This window comes from Lepidochelys kempii, chromosome 25, assembly GCF_965140265.1.
Source record: "Lepidochelys kempii isolate rLepKem1 chromosome 25, rLepKem1.hap2, whole genome shotgun sequence".
In the NCBI taxonomy this organism is placed as follows: domain Eukaryota; kingdom Metazoa; phylum Chordata; order Testudines; family Cheloniidae; genus Lepidochelys; species Lepidochelys kempii.
The window spans coordinates 9,894,574-9,915,635 of NC_133280.1; the positions used below are offsets into that span (position 1 = coordinate 9,894,574).

Here is a 21,062-nt window from a genome sequence, read left to right on the forward strand (position 1 = left end):
GAGTAGTGACTGAGGTCTGGAGTTTTATTTATCCTATTCGCTCCGAGGGCCCTGTTAGTGACTGCCCATATTGGGACACAGAGCTATCAGTGATATGAAGGAGAGCAACAGACAGTCCTCTGTGCTATTAGCAATGGACGCCTAGTTCCCGTTGCTTCAGGAGAGCTGGCTGAGGCTCACAGATTTTCCTATAACTCTAGGTCTCAACAGGTATTTGAAAACTCCTCAGGAGGCACTCTTGGGAGCCCCAGTTACAGACCAAGACCAATTGTGCAAGGCGCTGTTCAAACACAGACGAAAATGATGGTCCCCGCCCCAAAGATCTTACAATCCAAATACTGCACACAGATTCGTCTATACTACAGCGTTTGCTCTCTGCAGCCCAGTCCAGCAAAGCACTTGAGCAGGTCACTGACTTCAACTTGAATACATATGTGCACAAAATTAAGCTTGTGCCTAATTGCATTGCTGGATTGGGGTCTGGGTGGATTTCCTAGGCCCATGCTTCTGAGGGCCCACCCAGCATGCCCTTTGTTGCCCATACCTCATACTCTTGGGATAATTTCAAGTTATCGTTGGCTTTGAGATGCTCCGTGTGTTCTGCCAGCTCGGAGATGGGGATTGGTGGGTGGTTGAGCATACCTAGCAGAAAAGACAGCGGGAGAAAAGAAATCTCATTTAATTAAAAAAAAACAAAACAAAAAAACACACCCACCACCAATTGTCAATGTTGCATATTTTATAAGGGAAAAAATAAAAACAAGAAAAAAATTACAATGTGAGATCTGCAATGAAAGGAGGAAGGTTAGAAGAGAGACGATTCAGGGCTCGAAATTGTGTCCTTGGAAGTAAAAAGGAAAATGAGAGCTTTCCCCTGTGATGGCCCCATTCTCAACATTTACCAAAAGAAAATAAAAAGGGAAAAAACAAATCCAAAGAGCAGATGCTTGTTAGCGATTCCAGGAGTGGACTTGAAACGAGCAAACTCTGCCAAAGGAAACCTACGCAGCAAATGTCACAGCACTCGGCATGGTTGTAAACAAACACCGACTCAAAGACAGGGACGGGGCAGAATTCTTGCCGACCGATGATAATGGGTGGGTGGGGAGGGGAGTGCAGATGGGAGAGAGTTGAGGAGGCTTTTCAAAGTTGTTGTTGTGGCTCTGCATGTGATAATAAACCCCTCTAAAGCTCACTGGGGAGCATATTGGCCTAGGGCTCCATGCAAACACCCCAGGGCTGGGTCAACTGCCCTTAATCCGGAGCCTTCCTGTCCAGCATAAAGGAAATGTTACATCATTCTGGGAACACCTCTCCTCTCCCCACCAAAACGCCAAGCACATGTTCAGCGCATCACTGTGAAGAGGCTCATTCCACAGCATGACTGGCCAGTGGCCAACTCTTCCCACTGCTCTTTCCTGTGGGTCCCTTGACCAGCCCTTGAGCGATCCTGCAGGGACAAAGGCCACCATTGTAGGCAGACTCCATGGGCCTGTTCCGGTGGTGCCACTCTCTGATCAAAGTGGCACCAGAAGGGGGCGCGTTTCACCTTCCAGGACAAAAGGAGAATGCACCTTGCCCTCTCCAAACCTGGCACCTCATTGGCCGTTTGCCAGAGTATCCCTAAGCCCCACTGCGCTGAGTTCTGGATGGCATGGGTCTCTGAATGCAAAGGGAGCTCCCTCTGCGTCAACATGGATGTGTCTGGCAAGAGCCATGAAAAGGGATCACACTGCACCCTTTCATATGACGTTTGGGTCTGAAGGAGGCGGTCACAGTGGACTAATGAGATTGGTGGTAGGGCTCAGTCAGGAACTGGACTGAAAATCCTACTAATCTGTGCATCCTGCTTTGAGATTTGTAGCTAGGACGACTGGAGAAGGGACAGCGGAAAACGTGGTTGTGGGAGTGTGAACTCAGGTTCACGCAGTGGGGCCTCACACCACCATCCCTTGCTCTCAAGCGCTCAAATAGAAACCTGCGTGGAGAAGCTTTTCAGGCACTGCTCACCTGCATCAAATCACCCTGGCCGAGACACTGCAAAGGTATTGAGGCACCTAACTTCCACTGATTGCAATAGGAATGAGGCAGCTAAACACCTGGGAAGATCTGGGCCCTCGTTCCAGCAGCATCTCCACTCCGCTGCCTGCCAGCCAAGACACGGGCAACCTTTTGAGAAGCCACTGCGTTGCCCCCCACCCCGAATGGAAAGGGGAGTAGGGGAGGTGGGAGCCATGGAGAATTTCGAGCCCCGTTGGTGGCGTGTGTGACAAAGTAAGTAGCGGCGGCAGCAGCATGGTCAGTTACTCTGAAAACTCAGCACAGAGATGGCAAAGCAAGCATGACAATCCTCAGTTTTACAGTGTATTTTTCACTCCCCAGGCCACAGACTGGGCTCACCACAGACAGAAGAGGGCTTGGCCCAGATCGGCATCCCAAGTCAGATGCCTTTGTTCCCAAAGTAACTAATCATCCCTTCCGGAATTGGACAGCTAGGCAGAAAATGGAGACACGGAGGATAAGAAAAAATAAAACCAGGAGGCAAAAGGTATATGGAAGGTAAGCTGGACCAGTATGGCCTGTCAGGCCCAACTGGGTCAGGCTAGAACATTTCTCCCGGCTCGTGGAAGGAAGGAGTCACAGCCAGTGGGTTTCTAGCTTGCCTGATTCTCTACACACCTCTTGCTGTCCTCAGACAAGAGAGTCTCCTGCGTTCCGCCCCAGAGACAGCTGTGTTTCAGTGGTGGAAGTGAAGTGTTTCCTTCATCTACATCTAGCTCATAAAGAGCTTTGGGACCCTTTTGGCCAAGGGGCGGCCTCTCCATGTATAGAAGAAGTGACGCACTATGCTAACATTATAACAAACATTCAGCACAGAACCCTCGCTTTCTCCTTCTGCCCTTTCTGAGAGTAAGAGGTAGGTGCTGCAGAGGGCCAGAAACTTCCCTTGATCATTAGAGCAAATTGAGTTCTATTCAGAACCACCACTGGCAACATAATAAATTGTTTCCAGATCTGTACACGTTACTCCTCCTGCTGACTTCCTCCCACCTGGGGTGGGAGGCAGTGAGGCAGGCAGCCAGCATATGGGCCAGCTGCCACCACCTGAATCTGACTCTGCTGGGAGGAGCTTCAGATTATTAGCTGAAGTGCAATTAGAAACAGAGTCGTAAATTAAATCCCAAACAATAAATATACAGGTTAAAAAAAATAACAGGAGCAAAAAAAAAAAAAAAAAAAAAAGCAAGAAAACCAAAGGGTCACAGGCTATTTGGTCCCAGTATGAGGTCCCTGTCCATCCCATCACACAGAGGATGATGGGAAAGGCCCCATCCAAGATCTGCACCACAGAAGTCACATTCTCCTTTAATGGATTTGAGGAGATGTTTCCTTTGTCAGAGTTCCAGCGAAAAGCCTCAGCCTTTATCCAGCCTCAGACATCTCAGGCTCCCTGCATCAGTGTGTCCCTGTCCACCCCCCACATTCATAAACCAACAGCTGAGAGTGCCTGGGAACTGGCTTCTCTCCTGGTCTCCTAGGGCAGACATCCCCATGTCAGATCAATTCCGAGGGTTCTTTATAAGGAAAATAGGCTGGAATTCTCTTAAATGAGTAAACACTTTCCTGGCCAGGCTGCCAGGCACATCAGGGTTTTCCGTAAGATCCTGAAATGCACTGTGTCGAGGGGGAGAGGAAAGATATGGGTTTGGATTAAGCAAGCAGCTGGTAACGTCATTTCGCAGAGGAGCACAGATGGGTTCATCTGGGACCACCCCTGTACCGAGAGGAGAGGGTCCTTTCAGCTCAGTGCCAACAATGGACTAAATTGTCTAGAGGCCTGTTCCAACCCCATCATCTAGGACTCCAGGCAAAGGCTCTAGAGCTGCATTGGCAGCTCCTGCTGAAGTCAGTGTGTGTTGGAAGCACCTAGCCAAGGGTAAGTAACTGCCTAACGTGCCAAAAGGACTTAGGAGCCTGGATCCCCAGCTTCTACCTGGTCAAAGTCTTAGAGCAGGTCTCATCTAGCATTTCAATCACTTGAGCCTCTCTAATCTTATCACTCCACTCCTGTGTACCAGCCAACTCCGCAGAAACATCACCCGAACATCTGGTGCAGGCCACAGCTTGTTTATCTTAGCAAACTCCCCTGCAGTTGGAGGGTGCTTTTAATGAAACCCAACGGAGGTGCAGACCATAGACAGAGGACTGAGCTTCCAGGTGAGTGTCAAGCAGGTGCCAGGTACTGGAAATGGCCTTTTCCCTAGTTTGTCATAAAAGGGTGTCGGTGCGGGTCTCTTAAGAGGAGAGCGGAGGAGTATGGTCTTTGGCTACAGTCTTCCCTTTACCCATACAATGGAGCAACAAACACACACGCAGACCAGTGTACATAGAGCTGCTTTCTCCCACGGATCAGAATGATGCACATTTAGCCGAGCTTTTGAGGACTGTTCTAAGTTCAGACTTGAAACACCTTTAACACGGGCGCCTTGAAACCCAGAATTATCTCCTGAGAGAGAACGAGACAGACAGAGGGACGGACAGCGTCTCTTAAGTCAGCCACTAGGAACTCCGTCCCTATGTTACTGTCGCCATTACTGTCACTTTGACAAGGCCTGAGTTTGGTACTGTAAAACTGGAAGCGCGGTCAGACAAACAAATGGCACAGGAGAGGGATGAGATGGCAAGCGCCACAGGGACACACAGAGAGTTCAGTGAAAAACGGGGAAAAAAACAAAAGAAAAAACAAAAGAAAAAACAACAAAAGAAACAAACCAACAAAAGGGGAAAAAATGTAAACCAACAGGAACAAAAACACACAGGAACTAACTTTCAAAGTCAAACTCAGGGTCACTGAGAGGGCTGCTCAGACCAGAATCTGCAGAAAACAGTAAAAAATAAATAAATAAAAATACACTTTTTTCTTTTTTCTTTTTTTTTAAATTTCATGCTAATCAAACGGAAAAAGCAACATAAATTTAAGAGGAAATGAAAAGTTAATTTTTTGTGCTGATTCGGTAGGGGCAGGGCCACTGAAAAGTGCTTTATTTCCCCCAACCCCATGTGTGTACCCCCCATCCCCCCAGTCCCTCATTTGCTACTGGGGACAGAATGAAGATTCTCTGGATCACAGGGAGCCTTTACAGAGAACAGGGCAGGAGCCGGTCTTTGTGCCAGACTAGATTTTATTTTAGTGGCTGCATGTACCCAGAGAGTCTCCCACCTGCAACCTGAGCCATGGATCTCTCCTCACCATCGGCACACTGCAGGCTGGCATATTCAAAGGAACACCCACCTCCCACGGAAATTCAGTGGGAGCTGGGTAGCTGACTCATTTAGGCTTCTTTGAAAATCCCCGCCTGGATTATCAGGTAAGTATTAAGATAAAGTCACCACCGCCGAGCTCTCTTTGTGCAATGGTTCCCCAAGGGAAGTTGGAAGCATCACCGGCCTTGAGTGCAGGGAACTAGACTAGATGACCTACTGAGGTCCTTCCAGTCCTACGATTCTATGGCCGGGGCCATTTAAAACTACATTGCTCACTTCCGTGAAGGACACACTAGAGACCACTCCTGCACTGGCCAACGGGGAACAGACCTGCTGGCCTACAACAGTCTGAGATGGAAAGCGGCTTTCTGATCAAGCCATCCCTCTGCAAGGGCAGGAAAGAGTCTCCCAATAAAGAATACATCAGCTATTACACTGAGACTGACTAGCTTCTTCTGAGCTTGCTGGCTAGGGCTGAGATGGAAATGACTCCTGTCCGGAGAACTTCTCTCACGTGCTGGCCTCTGTTTGCACATGGAGCCTAGCTGTGGATGCGTCAATCGATACCTAGGTGCCAGAATGCCTGGGGGAAGTGGGCACCCTAAGCTCGATGCCCAGATGTGCAAACTCCAGCCCCCTCTCACTCCAGGTTCATTCTTCCTTGGGGTAGAGACACTGGTATGAATGGAGTTACTCCAGGGATGAATTCACCCTCCCTGCATAACAGGAGCTGCTCTGTGGAGCGTCCCATTTGCACCCGTCATAAAGCACGTTTCCCCAGTGGGCACTTGGAAACAGTTCCTTTAACGCAAAGTGAACTGCTGCCAGTTGCAGCTGGAGCTCTTCTGGGAAACTGCTTCTACGAAGGGTGGAAGGTCAGACAGAGCTGCAATAACCCAAGCTCTCCAAGCAACACTGGGCACCATCCCCGCCTCTGGGATTCAGGCTGCAGGAGGACTGCAAGGGCACACTGGACTCCATGCCCCAGCAGAGAGGCAGCAGTAAGGAGCGGTACCAGCCTGGGACCCATTGTGCTCTCAGCTGAATTGCTGTAAATCCAGAGTAACTCTACTGATTCCGTTGCAGTTACTTTGGATTGACACTAGTGGAACAGAGCGGAGTTTGGACCAGAGTTCACGACAACTCTGGCTGCTACTGAATCTTCCTGTGTGTTCAGTCTCCAGGGGCTGCTTTGAACCCGTTGCCTTTGCTACCTAAGGAGGTTCAGCCCCTACCCAGCCACAAAGCTTGGGCTGCTGGGACTGACCCTGGGGAAGGCGGCTCCCATCTCCTCGCTGTGGGAATCTGAACTGAGCACTGCCCTAGGGCTCAGCAGCAATCCTTGCCCTCTGATTAGCTACCAACTTCTCAGCTCCCCCTCTCCCCCGAGAAAGCTGAGGCAATCCCAAGGACAGAGATGGGCAGGGGGGAGCTGCAGAAACATTACTAACGAGCACAAAACAGCAAAAACGACAACCAGCCCCAACAGCACAACAAATTCCTTTCCAACTCCTCCTGCTGTGGGGACCCCCCAGCCACGCAGCGGGCCAGCCTGCAGGCACCGTTCTGTGCAGCAGTGCGGGTGTCCCTCTATGTGGGGAAGTGCCCGTGCTGGATGCATGTTGGTGGAGGCTTGCAGAGTTGCCATGCAGGCAGCTGACCCATGCACGTGTACGGAGGCCCGTAGGTGTAGAAGGGAGGGTGCCTGGTGCCTCTCTACAAGGTGGGTAAGTGTTTTACTAGCTGGGGAAGGAGACCAGCAGGACCCCCCCTCCCCCAAGAGGGTGTCTACACTAAGCGAGAAAAGGCTGTCGGGGCATTTGCTTGCATGAACAACTGCTTGTCTTGCTTCTCCTTGTGATGGATTCATGTGTCCGCACGACAGAGCTGTTTCTGAAGAACTATTCTGGTGCATCAGCACACAGTGCCCGTGACAGATGTGCTTGCACTGGTGCATTCTGGGAATCCTGTAGCTCCCATCCCTGGGGCCCTTGGGTAATTTCCAAATCTTAGGCACTGCATTACAAGATTGAGTCAGGAGGACTGAGCTAAGTCGGGGCAGCTCCAATGCTCATGGCTGCCTATCTAACCCGGGCTGCACCAGTCCAGTTGGACCACAGCTACAGTAGTTCCAGCCATTGCAGCTGTCTGGTACAACCCATTCACAATGGCTGGAGTGGCTGTTGTGCGGAGACACAAGATGCTGCCACCTCAGAGGGCTCCAAGCATGGATTTCTTGCAGCACTCTCGCTTAGCATAGACAGGGCTCAAGAAATTTCTCCATTGTGTATTTGGCTAGAGTTGGATTGCAGCGGAGACAGCATTGCAACAGCCTTAATGCAGGCAGGAAGGGACTGGGGGAAGGGCAGTCACTCCACTTCTCTTTCCTAGGGAGAGAGGCTGGTTTGCAGCCAGTTACCTGGAGTCTGGAAGTTGATGCGTCTCATCTCCACCGGGTCCTTGGGGTGGTGAGGAGTGATCTCGGCGTTGTTCAGGAGACATTTGGTCCGCGGCTCGGAGTCTTTCCGTTTGCTTTTAAAAACCAAAGTAGAAAGCCTGTTGGTTTGGGGCCCTTTCTGCGTTTCCAACTGACTCGGGCAGGCCAGCAGCCGAGTACGGACCTGGTGTAAGTGGGTGCCACTCTCAGGCGAGGCTGAGCCAAATGCAGCCACGTCCTGAATGACCTACTGGCTCAGAAAATGGGTGCAAGGCACAAAGAATGCGACTTGCACTCCTGTGGCTCTCAGTGGATGTGGCGTTCTCCAAATGACCCTTCAAGCCAATAGCAACGTCCTGGAAGCTACTCCATCATACGTCGAGGGATATGGCTGCAAAGGCACCCGACAGGCTTCTGTATATCAGGGGGCTTTACCTTAAACCCCACGTGAGTGGCTTTTCTGCTAAAGCCTCTTTCCATCTTCTCCGTTTGCAAGTTGCACACACTCAACTCAGGCGATGTCTACATTGGCACTTTCGTCGTTAAAACTTTTGTCGCTCAGGGGTCTGAAAAAACACCCCATCCCCCGAAGGATAAAAGTTTGAAGGATGAAAAGCACTGGTGTGGACAGCACTCCGTCGGCGGGAGCCGCGCTCCCGGGGATGAAGCTACCACCCCTCGCTGGAGGTGATTTTATTTTGTCGCCAGGAGAGCTCTATCTCGGTGATAAAGAGTGGCTACACAGTGCAGCTTACAATGGCGCAGCTGCAACTTAACGTACACTGGCAACTTCATTTACAGCACTGGTCATGTACCGAGCCTTATCTACACACAAACGTACACTGTTTTAATTAAACCGGAGCTAATCCCTGGGTGGACGCTCCAAGGTTCTTGTCTACATGAAAGAGTTGCCCTGCTAAAGGTGTGATTTTAAACTGATTTAGTTTTGTTGGTACCAAAGGCTGCGTGGACATGCTTAATTTGGTTTAGTTTAGATTGAACAGAAATCGGTTTAAGTCAAACTGAAATAAGACACTCTTAAATCGGAATATGCATGTCCACACAGGCTTTGGCACCAGTTTAGATATGTTAGTTTAAAAACTGACAGAAGTTAAACAGGTGCAACATTCCAGTCTAAACAAAGCCTACTTCAGCTTGAGTGCCTTATTTTAGTTTAGCTTAACTTGTTCCCACTCGTGTTTGGACTTGTCTACACATAAACTTGCCCTGATTTAGTTAAACCAATGCAAATGCCTAAATGGACACTCATATAGGTTTAAAACTATTTACATTGGTTTAGCAAATTTACAGGGGCAAACTAGGCCAACAGAAACCAGGGTTCAATTGATTTAAGAGCGTCAACACACAAAGGGCTTTTCTTTGCTTAAAATGCTACAGTGGGCACAGCTGGGCTGCTGCGGCTTCATGGCTGTAGTACTTAAGTGTAGACACTACCTACGCTGACGGGAGAGATTCTCCCATTGGTGTAGGCAACCCACCTCCCCAAGAGGTGGTAGCCAGGTCGATGGAAGAATTCTTCCACTCACTAGCACTGTCTACACAAGGACTTAGGTCGCTTTAACTTAACTGCGCCACTCCAGAATGTGGATTTTTCACACCTGACTGATGTAGTTAAACCGACCTAATCTGTTAGTGTACCCCAGGCTAAAGTTGCACCAATTTAACTAAATCAGTTTAAAAATCCCATCTTTAGTTAAACCAGTGCAGCTGTGGGCGTAGACAAAGCCTAACGGACTTAAGATAAACCAAAATAAACCTGGTTTAAACCGAAATAAATGTGTCCACCCAGCCTTTTGCACACCTTTAACTGTACTGGTTTCAAGTCACACCAGTGCAACTCTGTGTGTAGACAAGTTCTGGTCTCGGCCAAGGGATTTTAAGCCCCAGGAGCTGGAGTCTACAGGAGCACCTGCAAAGCACAGGCTGTTCTACCCACGGCTCCGAGGCAGAAAGAAATAAGATTTGCTTCTCAGTCTATTTAGGAACTTTCTCTGCCTCGTTGCCGACTGAGAATCTCATGTATCGTTGTAGCCCAGGTCACTTCATGGCCACCCCCCTTCCCAGTCTGCATGGCACAGAAACCCCCCAGTCTCCCATGCCTGCTGCAGCTACAGAGATGCCATTACCTACACAGAGGTGGAGAGCGTTGAATGCATTTTTAGTTGTCTTTTAAAGCCCCTAGTAGCTCGGGGCAGTGTGATAAGCCCAGCCTGCTCTACAAGGAGCATTGCTTGGGAATCACGGCACTGCACTTTCATTCACTGCTGCTTCTGACTGGAGCCAGAATACTCATGGCCAAGCCTGTGAGTTATTTCTAGCTCACAGCCTTGGAAATGGCTGGAAAGACTCCCAGAGTTCCAGGGAAAGTCAGCACAGAGCCATCGGACAGGGAGAGTAGACATCCCCTGGCCCTGCATTCGGCTTGGACTGCAACATGAGCAGGTGCGTCTCTGCTCCATTAACACAACATTTACGGCCACCCTCCTCCTCCTCCAAGCAGGATTTGGCTTTGGCTGGAAGAGGGGCCATCCTATCCTGAACAGGCAGCTGGGCTTCCCTTCGCCCCTTCTGCCTTTCCGCTGGCACAAATGCGCCTGTGAGATCTTGGTATCCGATGTCCTTTAGGACAGTGGGAGTGCCAAGGGCAGGAGACAAGTCATCATGTGGGCAGAGATCTCTGCCCCAAGGCACAGCCAGTCCGGTGTGGTGGGGATCTACAGAGATGCCAAACCTGGTGCTCTTACCTGTCTGGTTTGCTGTCCGGGGAGCAGTAAGTGGAAGGAAGAAAAGACAAATGTTGGGGTTAGAACGGAGCGTGAACCCCCATGACACACACGGAAAGGCGAGATCCCCAGCTCGGAGCGCCACCAACAGATGGTATTCAGACATTTCAAACCCAGTGGGGATAAAGCAAAGGCGGGTGCCTAAGAACATCCCCAAGGGCATGGGCAGAAATCTCCAGGCAGATGAAAGAGAGAGCATGGCAAAGCCTGACTGGCAGAGCCCGTATGCCGGGTGCCCCTGCTACCAGTGTCACTCTGTGACTTGTGCTGGCACAGTCTCTGTCATCCCCCCTTCCTTGGCTTCCCCCCCCGGCCCAGTCCTTTTTCTCTGGCCATTCCCCCTCCCTTTCCGGCCCAGTCCTTTTTCTCTGGCCATTCCCCCTCCCTTTCCCCCCACCCCGGCACTCTGCACATGGTCGGGCTGGACCTGGGTGCTCCTGTAGCTGAGCCAAGGGCCCTGGGAGCCAATACACAAAGGTCGGGATAGCAGGCTGTTGCCGGAACTTGCTGCTCTGTGCTCGTGAGCTGCTCTGGTGGCTGGCTGCATGAGGGAAGGTGGGTGGCTTTCAAGGAGCCTCCCACAAAAGCACGTTGCACCCCCACTGCTCCTCTTCTCATCTCTTCTGTATCCCCCCTCCCGCCCCCAGCTGGAGAAGCAGCCTAATGCTCTGATCCGTGGGCTTGCGTGAAGAGCACCAGACAGAGCCCTGGAGGCCTCTGTTTACCCACACACTGGAGAGGCTGTGGGCATCAGCAGAACATTCCTCCACATCCCCCCGTGCTGAACCAGAGGGGAATCGCCCAATGTGAACCTCTGTCCTCTAGGAACTGGGCTGAGATCTGCCAAACCCGTTTCATTCGAGGCCACTGAACTACCACTACATGGACATGGCTTTATTGACTATGGACCTGGGCTGGATTTGAACCAGGTGATCCCATTCCCAGTCCCGAGCTGCCCAGTCCCTCCCTATTCCCCCAGCATCTCCTTTCCCCAGCGCGTTGCTCTGTAGCTCTGACCAAGAGCCGCACCCTCAGCCCAGCGACTCTGAGACAGAGCGTGCAATGCTCTTGAGCTCCTGGGAGTGGGCACAGAGACGACCCTTACTTTTTGTAGAGCAGGATGGCGATGACGATGCAGATGATGAAGACCACGGCGAGGACTGGCCCGATGACCCATATCAAGCCCTCCTCTCCGTCGATGATTGGCTGCGGGTCGGGGTTGTCCAGCTGGATCGGGTCGGAGAAAGGACTAGCTGCGAATGTCTGGAAAACACAAAACATAATAAAACAGCATTCAGAAAGAGGTGTGGGCCTGGGAACAGCCCCAGCTTCATTCCAGAAGAGAAGCCCTTATAAGGGAGATAGGCCCACAAGCTTTGGGGCAGACACCAACCACTAGCACATGGGGTTAAGAAGAAACTTCCTCTATGAGCAACTTTCCCCATAGCTGTCCAGTAGGTGAGTTCTTGCACCTGCCTCTGAAGGAACTGATCTAGACACTATCCGACGGGATGCTAGATTAGATGGACCAAGGAGACCCCATGTTCTCATGAACGGCCAGACTGGCTTAGCCCAAGGTCCATCTGGTCCAGTGGTTCCCAACCTGCGGCCCGTGGGCTGCTTGCGGCCCATGTGCCATCCTCAGGGCCATACAGGTAATACTGGATGCGGCCCACAATGGTAAATAGGCTGAGAACCAGTGATCTAGTCCCGTATCCTGTCTCCAACGCAGTCAGCACCAGCTGCTTCAGAACAGGTTGTGCAGGCCTCCATTTCACACTAACCCAGCGGCCTCTCCCCACTCTACCTCCAATTCCTCACCTCACCCTCTGGATTTGGCGCTCAGCCAGGATTACGTTGAAATGGGGGAGGGGGAAAGGAGTAAAGACGGGATTAATACTGAGACACAGAATGACATGGCAACTCCCCCCCCCCTTCACTAAGTACAAATTAATAAACAGAATTTTTCTCTCCTTCCCTCTCCTCAGCCTAGGCTGTACTCCCAGTACAGAACTACTGACACGTTCCACCCCAGGGGAGGCTGCCTGCCTTCTAGAGAACCATTGTACATTCACTCTATTAGGGGTCCAGCTGGATGGAAAATGCTACCACACATCGTCCATTACAGCAGAGCCCTCTTAGCCAAAAGCTTCTCATGTCTCCAGCAAAAAGAACAGGACGACTTGTGGCACCTCAGAGACTAACAAATTTATTTGAGCGTGAGCTTCCGTGAGCTACAGCTCACTTCATCGGATGCATACTGTGGAAAATACAGTGGGGAGATTTATATACACAGAGAACATGAAACAATGGCTGTGACCATACACACTGTAACGAGAGTGATCACTTAAGGTGAGCTATTATCAGCAGGAGAGAAAAAAAAAACCTTTTGTAGTGATAATCAAGGTGGGCCATTGCCAGCAGTTGACAAGAACGTCTGAGGTGGGGGGGGGGGGAGAGAATAAACATGGGGAAATAGTTTTACTTTGTGTAATGACCCATCCACTCCCAGTCTTCATTCAAGCCTAAGTTAATTGTATCCAGTTTGCAAATTAATTCCAATTCAGCAGTCTCTCGTTGGAGTCTGTTTCTGAAGTTTTTTTGTTGAAGAATTGCCACTTTTAGGTCTGTAATCGAGTGACCGAAGAGATTGAAGTGTTCTCCAGACAGGCCCCAATTCCATGGAAATGCCCTCTTGGCACGCAACTCAAGAGATCAGAATAATATCAAACACTCACTTAGCACTTTCCCTTGTCAAGGCTTTACAAATGTTACGACACCCACCCCACCATGAGAGAGGTGTTATCACCCCCACTGTACAGAAGGGGAAACTGAGGCACAGAGCGGTGACATAACTGAGTCGGTAGCTGGGGCAGGATGACCACTCACAGGTGAGTGGCACGCAGCTTTGTGCTCACTCCCCCAGAGCAAGCGGCCTTCCCTGAAATTCCCCCTCCCCGGGCATTTGGAGGAAGGGGCTGTTCCTGTCCACAGACACCGAGGATGGCTGCTGTTATTTCAGCCCATTGCTAGTGACTGTGCAGGACCTCGTCCTTAAAGCAGAAATTACCACAAGCAGGAGTAATCCGATTGGGAAATCCGTTCCCAGGTGTGTCAGCCTAATCCTTTAATATTAAATAGACAACTAAATATTTATTTCCAGCCACCCCCACTTTAAAAACACGATTGCAATAACTTCTCGCTACAATTCTGCAGAGGAATTTAATGTGATGAAGTATTAGACTGTTTCCTATTTCGCAGCAGGAAAAAAGGCAGGTGAATATTAAAGCAACTGCTCACAGAGGGTCAAATTCAGGCTTGTGCAGCGCCACTGAAATTCACAGGATTGCTAAAGATGTAGAACAGGACCCAGAGCATGCTAAACTGATTCTCTCGGTAAGGCACTCCCCGCTCACGCTTCCCACACATAGGACACATTGCTGTGAAAGCGGGACGCCTGCCTGGGTTTATTGCTCTGCTCGGGGGAGGGACACTTTTTGCAACAAAGTTAGGGTTGGTTGTTGGGATCTCTGAGCTGGTATTTCAGTATCTCTCAGTTCTAGACTCACATCTGGAGCCCAAGTGTAGAGCCCTGCGCGGATACCAAATTTGTATCTGCATCCGATCCGCAAACATGGTCCACAGATACCTGCAGATTTGCAGGGCTCTCCCCAAGTGTGAAAAACCACCTTCCGAAGCACGGCTGTAAAACTGAAGGGCATTGCACTCACCCACTGCTTCCGCACTCAGAGCCACCTGGCTACCTGGCCCTGCGTGTGAGTGCTTGTTTACAGACAAGGGTATGTGCACCTGCAAACAGCCCTGCTCACAAATTTTCCAGGTGGATTTTTGGAAACCTTTTCAAAATGTAGCCCCCACCGTCCCAAAAGCCATTTTAAAATGTTCTTGGAGGAATATGGTTCCCAAGTGCCATAAAAATGGTACATGCCGGGTCCCAGGCTGGCTTGCAAAGTAATTTCACCTGAAGCAGCCGATTCTGGTCTATAAGGGGACAGCAGGATCCCTAGCTTCCGAGAGAGACAGACAGCAGAGGAGCGAGAGACACTTACAGCTTCCAAGTCCTGCAGCACCGCCAGGATGAAGAGGACGTATTTGTGTCCCGGCTCCAGGGCTTTGTTTTCGAAGTCGTCGTAGTGTTTCATGTCCCCCAGGATGAAGCGGGAGGGTAGCGTGCGGAAATGGGCAGCGACGTAGGGCTTGGGGAAATCCAGTTGTCGGGAATGACGGAGGCTGCGGCGCTGAAGCCTAGAGATGTCCTGAATCAGCTGGAAAAGAAAAGAATGCAGCGCTTGAGACCCGGCGGCGCCGGTGCACCAGGACGAGGAGGAAGGGAGGGAGAATTGAACTGTTCAGTGCGAACACAGTAGCTCCGCTTGTTCTACATGTTCTGGGGGATTCACCCTGCCCCCCTCTCTTTGCTTTGGGGCTGATCTTTCCAGGAAAGGGGGTCAATGGCGCGTCATGCGTCACCCAGTCGGCTATAGCCATTGGCTCATCTGCAGAGGTGCCGCTCCCTGTGATCGGAGCGGAGCTGACCGAGTGCTCACCTCTTCCAGGTCCATTTCCTCGGGGCTGCTCACGGGGTTCACGAACTGGCCCCCCCTCGATTTCTTTAAAGGCACCACCACGATGTAATAAGCCCTGAGAGTCGGGAAGGAAAAAACAAGAGGGATGAAGCTGCCGGTCGGAATCTCACACAGCCCCCAGAGCGGATATGTCCTAGGATATTATTTTTTCTACCTGGCATGACCATTCGTTATGGAAGGAACCCCTGGCATGCTGCTGATGGGAAAGCCCCTGAGCAACACAATGATGATGGGGGTTATAAGATAACGTTGGTCCCACGCCGCCTCTCTCTATCCGCACCCCCACTCGCTGGCTGGAGGCGGAGGCCGCTTGCTGGCCGACACCCTGCATCCCTGACTTACACCATCATTGGCAGAGTCGAGGTCGGCCGTTTCCTCCTCTCCAAGGACCACGCCCTCATGGCTGCCTACCCACCCTCTGTGCAGCCCCGCAGGATCCGAGCGAGCACCTTGCAGCAAATGAACCAGCCCTCACCTGCGACTGCATCGAATCGTTTTCCCGGGGGCAGCTGTCTCACAGTTCGTGCTACAGCAGAAGCCTTGGGATCCAACGTTCCCAGGTCACCAGGCCCCTCCTGACGTTGTGGATGGGGGAGGGAGAGCCAAAGCCAGTCATTCACTTTTAGCCCCTAGCTTGGTGTAAAACACTAGCTAGTTTCCACCCTGGCAACAGGGGCCCTTTTATTTTTGCCCCATGGGTCCTTCCTTCCCTGGCAGGCCTGCCTTTGAAACCATCATTCGGTCTCTCTCGCGGCTTCCGAGCTGGGGCACAGGCAGTGGAGCAGACTCACGGAAGCTGGCACGTCCCACTCTCGGGCCCTGGGCTGCACGGGAATTTGCAGATCCTATCAACTGTTCTAGGCATCTCTGCCTCGTTAGTATCATCATGTGTATCCCTGCTATTTAATATTGGCATCCTCGCTGCGATCAAGGCCCCATAGGGCTGCGCCGTACCAGAGGGGCCTTGTCCCCAGACAGTTTACAAGTCAAGGGGGAGGTTTCCCAAAGCACAGATGGCCATCAGCCCCTGCCCCCACCCCCGCCAAAGGCTGGATTATTAATCCCCACGGTCAGATGAGGCCCCGAGCAGAGACTTGCCCAAGGTCACACAGGAATCAAACCTGGGTCTTGTGATTCCCAGCCCAGTGCCCCCTTCCTCTGAGCTTACAAGGGCTTGTGGTGCTGCAAGAGGAAGCAAATGGGACAGCGACCCCCCTGACAGATGGAGGCGGCCTCGTAATAAGGACACCGCCTACGTCACCAGCTTGAATCTGGGCCAGCAGTGACCGACTCTCCGGGGTCTGTTTGCTGGTCCATGGGGGAATGAGCCAGCGGTGCCCGCCTGCTGCTAGTGGGTAACTTTGCTGGTAGCCTCAGTGGACAAGCCAAGGACTGAATGGGCCACAGAAGATGAACACTTCTCAGCCCAGGGAGGCTGCTCCTCCACACCACGGTTGAGACACACTTGCAGGTCAGCTAGCAGGGAGACGTTTGCTCTGCCCCTGCCTGTGCCCGTTCTGTGGGTACTGTGGCTGCCTGCATGGCCCTGTGTGTTATGATCTACCGCCACTACGTTCACTGCAATAATAGGAACTTACTGGACAGGCACCGAGCTCTTCACGTCCGGCAGGATCACCACCACGTTGCCATCCGCGTCGGCCTTGTGAGTCACCTCCGGCTTCTTGGTCAGCATGTCAGTGGTTGTCCAGGCCGCCACGTTCTGCTGCAGGCCGCCCATGCTGTTCCCCCGGTTCGTCAGGACAAAGTTGTAGAAAGTGCGGGGTTTCAGATTGGTGATAAGCTTTTTGGTGGTGCGGCCGTCCACATCAATGTTCAGCTCGTTGTACTGGATCTGAGCAAGGCCAGAGCACCCATAGGAGTCAGCCTCCTCTATGCAACACCACACCACAGAGCCTCCTGCCCTCCCCAGCAGCACTGCCCCTGCAGCTCAGCCGCTAACCCCTCCACGCAACTGCTGCGTACATGGGAACGAGTGTCTGGGTGGGGAGCAACCGCAAAACTCCTTTGGCTTTCTATAGCGCCCTCCTCCGTTGGGTCTTGCAGCACTTCACAGGCATGGGATGAAGCCTCATGACTTCCCTGGGAAGCAGTATTCTGATTTTAGACATGGAGAAACTGAGGCACGGACCACTGGAGCGACTTGCCCAAGGTGAGAGGGACTCAACAGCAGAGCTGAGAATGAAACCAATTCTCAAACGCACCAGTCACATCTATGAGACACCACTCCCTGCCTGTGGCTGGGAACACAACTCAGGAGTCCTGTCTCTTAAGCTCCAAGCTCTACCCACTAGACCATATTCCTTCCCCATCCTCCATAACCAGGTACAGAATCTAAGAGTCCCAAATCTCAGTCCCCAGCTCTGTACTTCATTGCTGCTCAGAAAAGTTTTTGGGGGCAGGGAGAAGAGGCTGTGTTCCAAAACACTGCAAAAAGCCCCTGGTGGGTTGACGTAGAGGTAACGGAGACGAGCTTCCCACAGTCAGACTCCCCATGGGAGCTGCTGGACCCCGAGCAGGAGATAAGCGTCTCTCCAGGAGTGCCCATGGCAGCTGGGTTCAGGGGAGGAGGAGGGTTTAACCCTGAATATACCATCTCTGAATTCTACCCCCTGCTGCCCTACAGCCCCCGAGAGGTGGGCCAGGGGGACAGGGTCCCTAGTCCCACTTGCCTTGTAGGGGATGGGAGAGTTGTAGTTCTCGGGGAACTCCCAGCTCAAGAGGACGGATGTCTTCATCACCATCTTCACCTTGAAGTTTTTGGGCAAAACTGCTGGAAGAAAGTGCAAAGGGAGGGGGACGGGAAAGGGAAAGAATGGGGTAGGGGAGAGAGAGAGCGGAGGGGCTATCAGATACCGACAGCAGGGGGCTAGCTGCACTGACGCAGGGAACAGAAGGACCTGCTCCCTCTTCCACACTCTGCTTGGGTTTTGCCAGAGGCCCATCCCCGACGCCCCTTCCCATGCCAAACCCTAGCCTAACCCATGGGCGGGGTGGGGGAGGATCTCTGCCCAAAAACATCCCGCCTCCCCCCACCCCACCCAGCCTCACTAAGCCAAAACCCCCATGAAACGCTGGGCGCCCGAGCAGCTGCTGTGGCGAATCAGGCTCTGGACGTCGGAGCAGGCTCAGCTGAGGACAAGCCTCTGCCGGGTTTGCGTTTGGCATCTGGCTGCGTGGCGGCTTGCAAAAGCTGAAGAAAAGGCTCATCCCACCTGTGAGAAAGGCTGGCTTGCCCCTGTGGCCAGTCAGGAGGGCGCCTGGACTTAACTTGGAAGGAAGCAGTAAAAGGGACTTACCTGGCGAAGGCAGAGAGGAGCGCGGGGCCCGTGCGTGAGACCAAGTGCTTTGCATTTACTCACCAGCCCGTCCTAGGCTGGCTGGACCGCCCCGGCTCTCTGCCTCCCGGCGCCAGCCCCGGTTACAAGGAGAGAGAGGAGAAACCGGTAAGTCCTACCTTGGTCCAGTAGGAACGTCCGATACTGGACGGTCGGGCTGTATGGCCCAGGCCCTTTACTGGTGTGAGCCCGGATTTTAACGTCGTAGGCGGTGTTGGGTTTGAGGCCGTTGAGCGTGTATGAGTTCTCGGGGGAGGGGGACAGGTCTTTTTCCAAGGGGTTGCCGGGGGAACCGGCTTCCCGGTAGGCCACGGTGTACTTGACAATGGCTCCATTCCTCTCGGCCAGCACGGGGGGCAGCCAGCCGAACTGGACCGACATGGAGGTGATGTTGCTCGCCTCGAGGATTTGGGGGTAACCTTTGGGGATGTCTTCGGGGATGGTCAGCTCCTGCACGGCCTCTTCCCCAAAGCCAGCCCGGCTTTTCACGGCCAACTTGAAAACGTACGTGGCGCCCTTGTGGATGTTGGTGGCGGTGTACTTATCCTCCTGGGCCGTGAACTCCAAGGTGAATAGGGGATCTATGTCCTGTCGACCGAATTGGAGCCGGTAACCCATGACCTGGCCTTCGGCATCCAAGGGAGGCTCCCATTTCACCAGGAGAGAATTCTCCTGAGTCTGATGCACGGACAGGATGGGCTTCCCTGGAACTGGGAGAGAACAGAAAAGACGAGCTCAGTCCCGCGCCAGCTCTCCTCCTCACACAGGGGATGGAGAAGCTGGGTGAAGGGGTCAGAGGGCAGAGCTATCTCACGAAGTGGGCACAAAGAAATCCTGGCTTCTCTTGTTGGCTCTGCTGCTCGCTTGCGGAGTGACTTGCCCAAGGCCATGTGGACCAACACTTTTGAGTGGCTGCTGATTTTTGAGTGCCCAATTCAAGACATCTTCAAGACTGAATTCAGCAGGGCCAGGCACACCCGGCTGCCACTGACCACCGGTTGCCCTGAAAATCAGGCCCTGGGTGTCTCAAGTCAGGCTCCCAAAATTAGTGGCCACTTTCGGAAGCATTTACCTTGACTTCTCTGTGACTCACTGTCTGAAACAGGAATGTTAACGTTTGCCCACCTCACAGGAAGCTTTGTGACGATGATTGGGTTAATGTTCGGACAGCATTTAGAGCCATAGATTCCAAGACCAGGACGGACCACTGTGATCACACAGGCGATCCGACTTGATAACACCGGCCAGAGAACTTCCCCAGAATAATTCCTAGAACGGGTCTCTTTGGAAAACATCCCATCTCGATTTGAAAGCAGTCAGGGATGGAGAATCCACCCCCACCCCTTGGTAGATGGTTCCAACGGTTAATTACTCTCACTTAAAATTGACACTTGTTTCCGGTTTGAATTTGCCAGGCTTCAATTTAGGAAAGGAAACATACTATTGAAGTGCTAAGTACTACTCCAGACTCTGGTTTAGACATACAGTTCTGATGCTTTAACTCCCTCTCCCTCCAAAATGTTCTGCAGGAAGGGTCCACGGGGACTCAGTGACAGATCCCAGGAGGCCAGCTTCCAGCCCCCAGTTGTACTAACTAGACATGACTGCCTCCCAGAGCTGGGAAGAGAGAACCCAGGAGTCCTGTCTCCCAGCCTCCTGCTATAGCCACTAGACAACACAACTCAGGCAGCAAAACAGGACAGAAATAGACTGGAGCAAGCTGGAAAGCACAGAGTTGCTGAAGGTGAAGTAATGAAGAATGGGAAAGCGGAGTTTCTGGGCAGCCTGGGGTCCTGAGCAGCAGGCACGAAGCAAGTTTGGCAGCCATCTGATCACCCAGCTGGGAAGAGACAGATGGGGGCAAACGGGGACTGGAAACAGACCCCAGGATATGGGTGAAGTGGAGGAGAGTCAAGTCTCTGTCTACCCAGTTCGGCTTCTCTCCTCCTGGACATCACAGGGACATTGTTCTCAGCCCTCCGCAACCTGTCAGTTCTACTGAGTTTATGGGATATTGTGGGAGTTTGGTGATGCCTCTGCCCAATGAGCCCTGTCCCTGCCTGAATGCTAAATGAGCTAATGGCCAGGGTTTGATTACATATGCAGGCCCAGGGTTACCGGAGCCAGAGTGACGAGGGCATTAATTCCAGCAGCTCATGCGTCGTTTACACTCACTCCTCTCTATTAAAGATCTAATTTCCTTCTCTCTCCCAGTTGAGGAAGCAGGGGAGGAGAGGGTAGAAGGGAAGGAAACAGGTTTCAGAGAAACACAAACCAGCTCTGAAGTTAATCTGGCTGGGGTCATGCAGGTGAGGATGTGAAAGGTGCTTTGGGCCTGGCTGACGCAAGGCATCATTGGGCAGAAAGGCAAGTGTGTGTGTGACACACTCAGAGACCCTGGCAGCACCAGGGGACACCAGGGAAGCCTGCTTGGTTGGAAGCAACAGCCCAGACACGTGAACACCCAGGCATGGGCTGCCTGAAATGAATGTTTTATTCATTTTGAACAACTGGAGAATGGCTGGTGAATGCTGCTGGGAAAACCTCCTTTGGAAACACTTAAGAAACACAATGTTATTACAGAGAAAAACAA

At 52.1% G+C, this 21,062-nt stretch overlaps 1 protein-coding gene across 8 annotated transcripts in view; it reads right to left on the reverse strand.

Annotated features, from left to right (window-relative positions):
- The window catches only part of PTPRS (protein tyrosine phosphatase receptor type S), a 247,487-nt gene that overhangs the window by 19,996 nt on the left and 206,429 nt on the right, over positions 1–21,062 (reverse strand). For 4 of the 8 annotated variants that reach the window (XM_073323717.1, XM_073323714.1, XM_073323716.1 and 1 more), the window contains 9 exons: positions 18,589–19,179; positions 17,804–17,901; positions 16,712–16,965; positions 15,075–15,168; positions 14,577–14,792; positions 11,612–11,769; positions 7,685–7,797; positions 4,829–4,876; positions 545–642 (listed from right to left, as the gene is read on the reverse strand). In XM_073323717.1, the coding sequence (XP_073179818.1) occupies positions 545–642; positions 4,829–4,876; positions 7,685–7,797; positions 11,612–11,769; positions 14,577–14,792; positions 15,075–15,168; positions 16,712–16,965; positions 17,804–17,901; positions 18,589–19,179 (1,670 nt within the window). The remainder of the gene's footprint in view (positions 1–544; positions 643–4,828; positions 4,877–7,684; positions 7,798–11,611; positions 11,770–14,576; positions 14,793–15,074; positions 15,169–16,711; positions 16,966–17,803; positions 17,902–18,588; positions 19,180–21,062) is intronic. The other 4 variants (XM_073323720.1, XM_073323718.1, XM_073323721.1 and 1 more) reach the window with 3 other exon arrangements.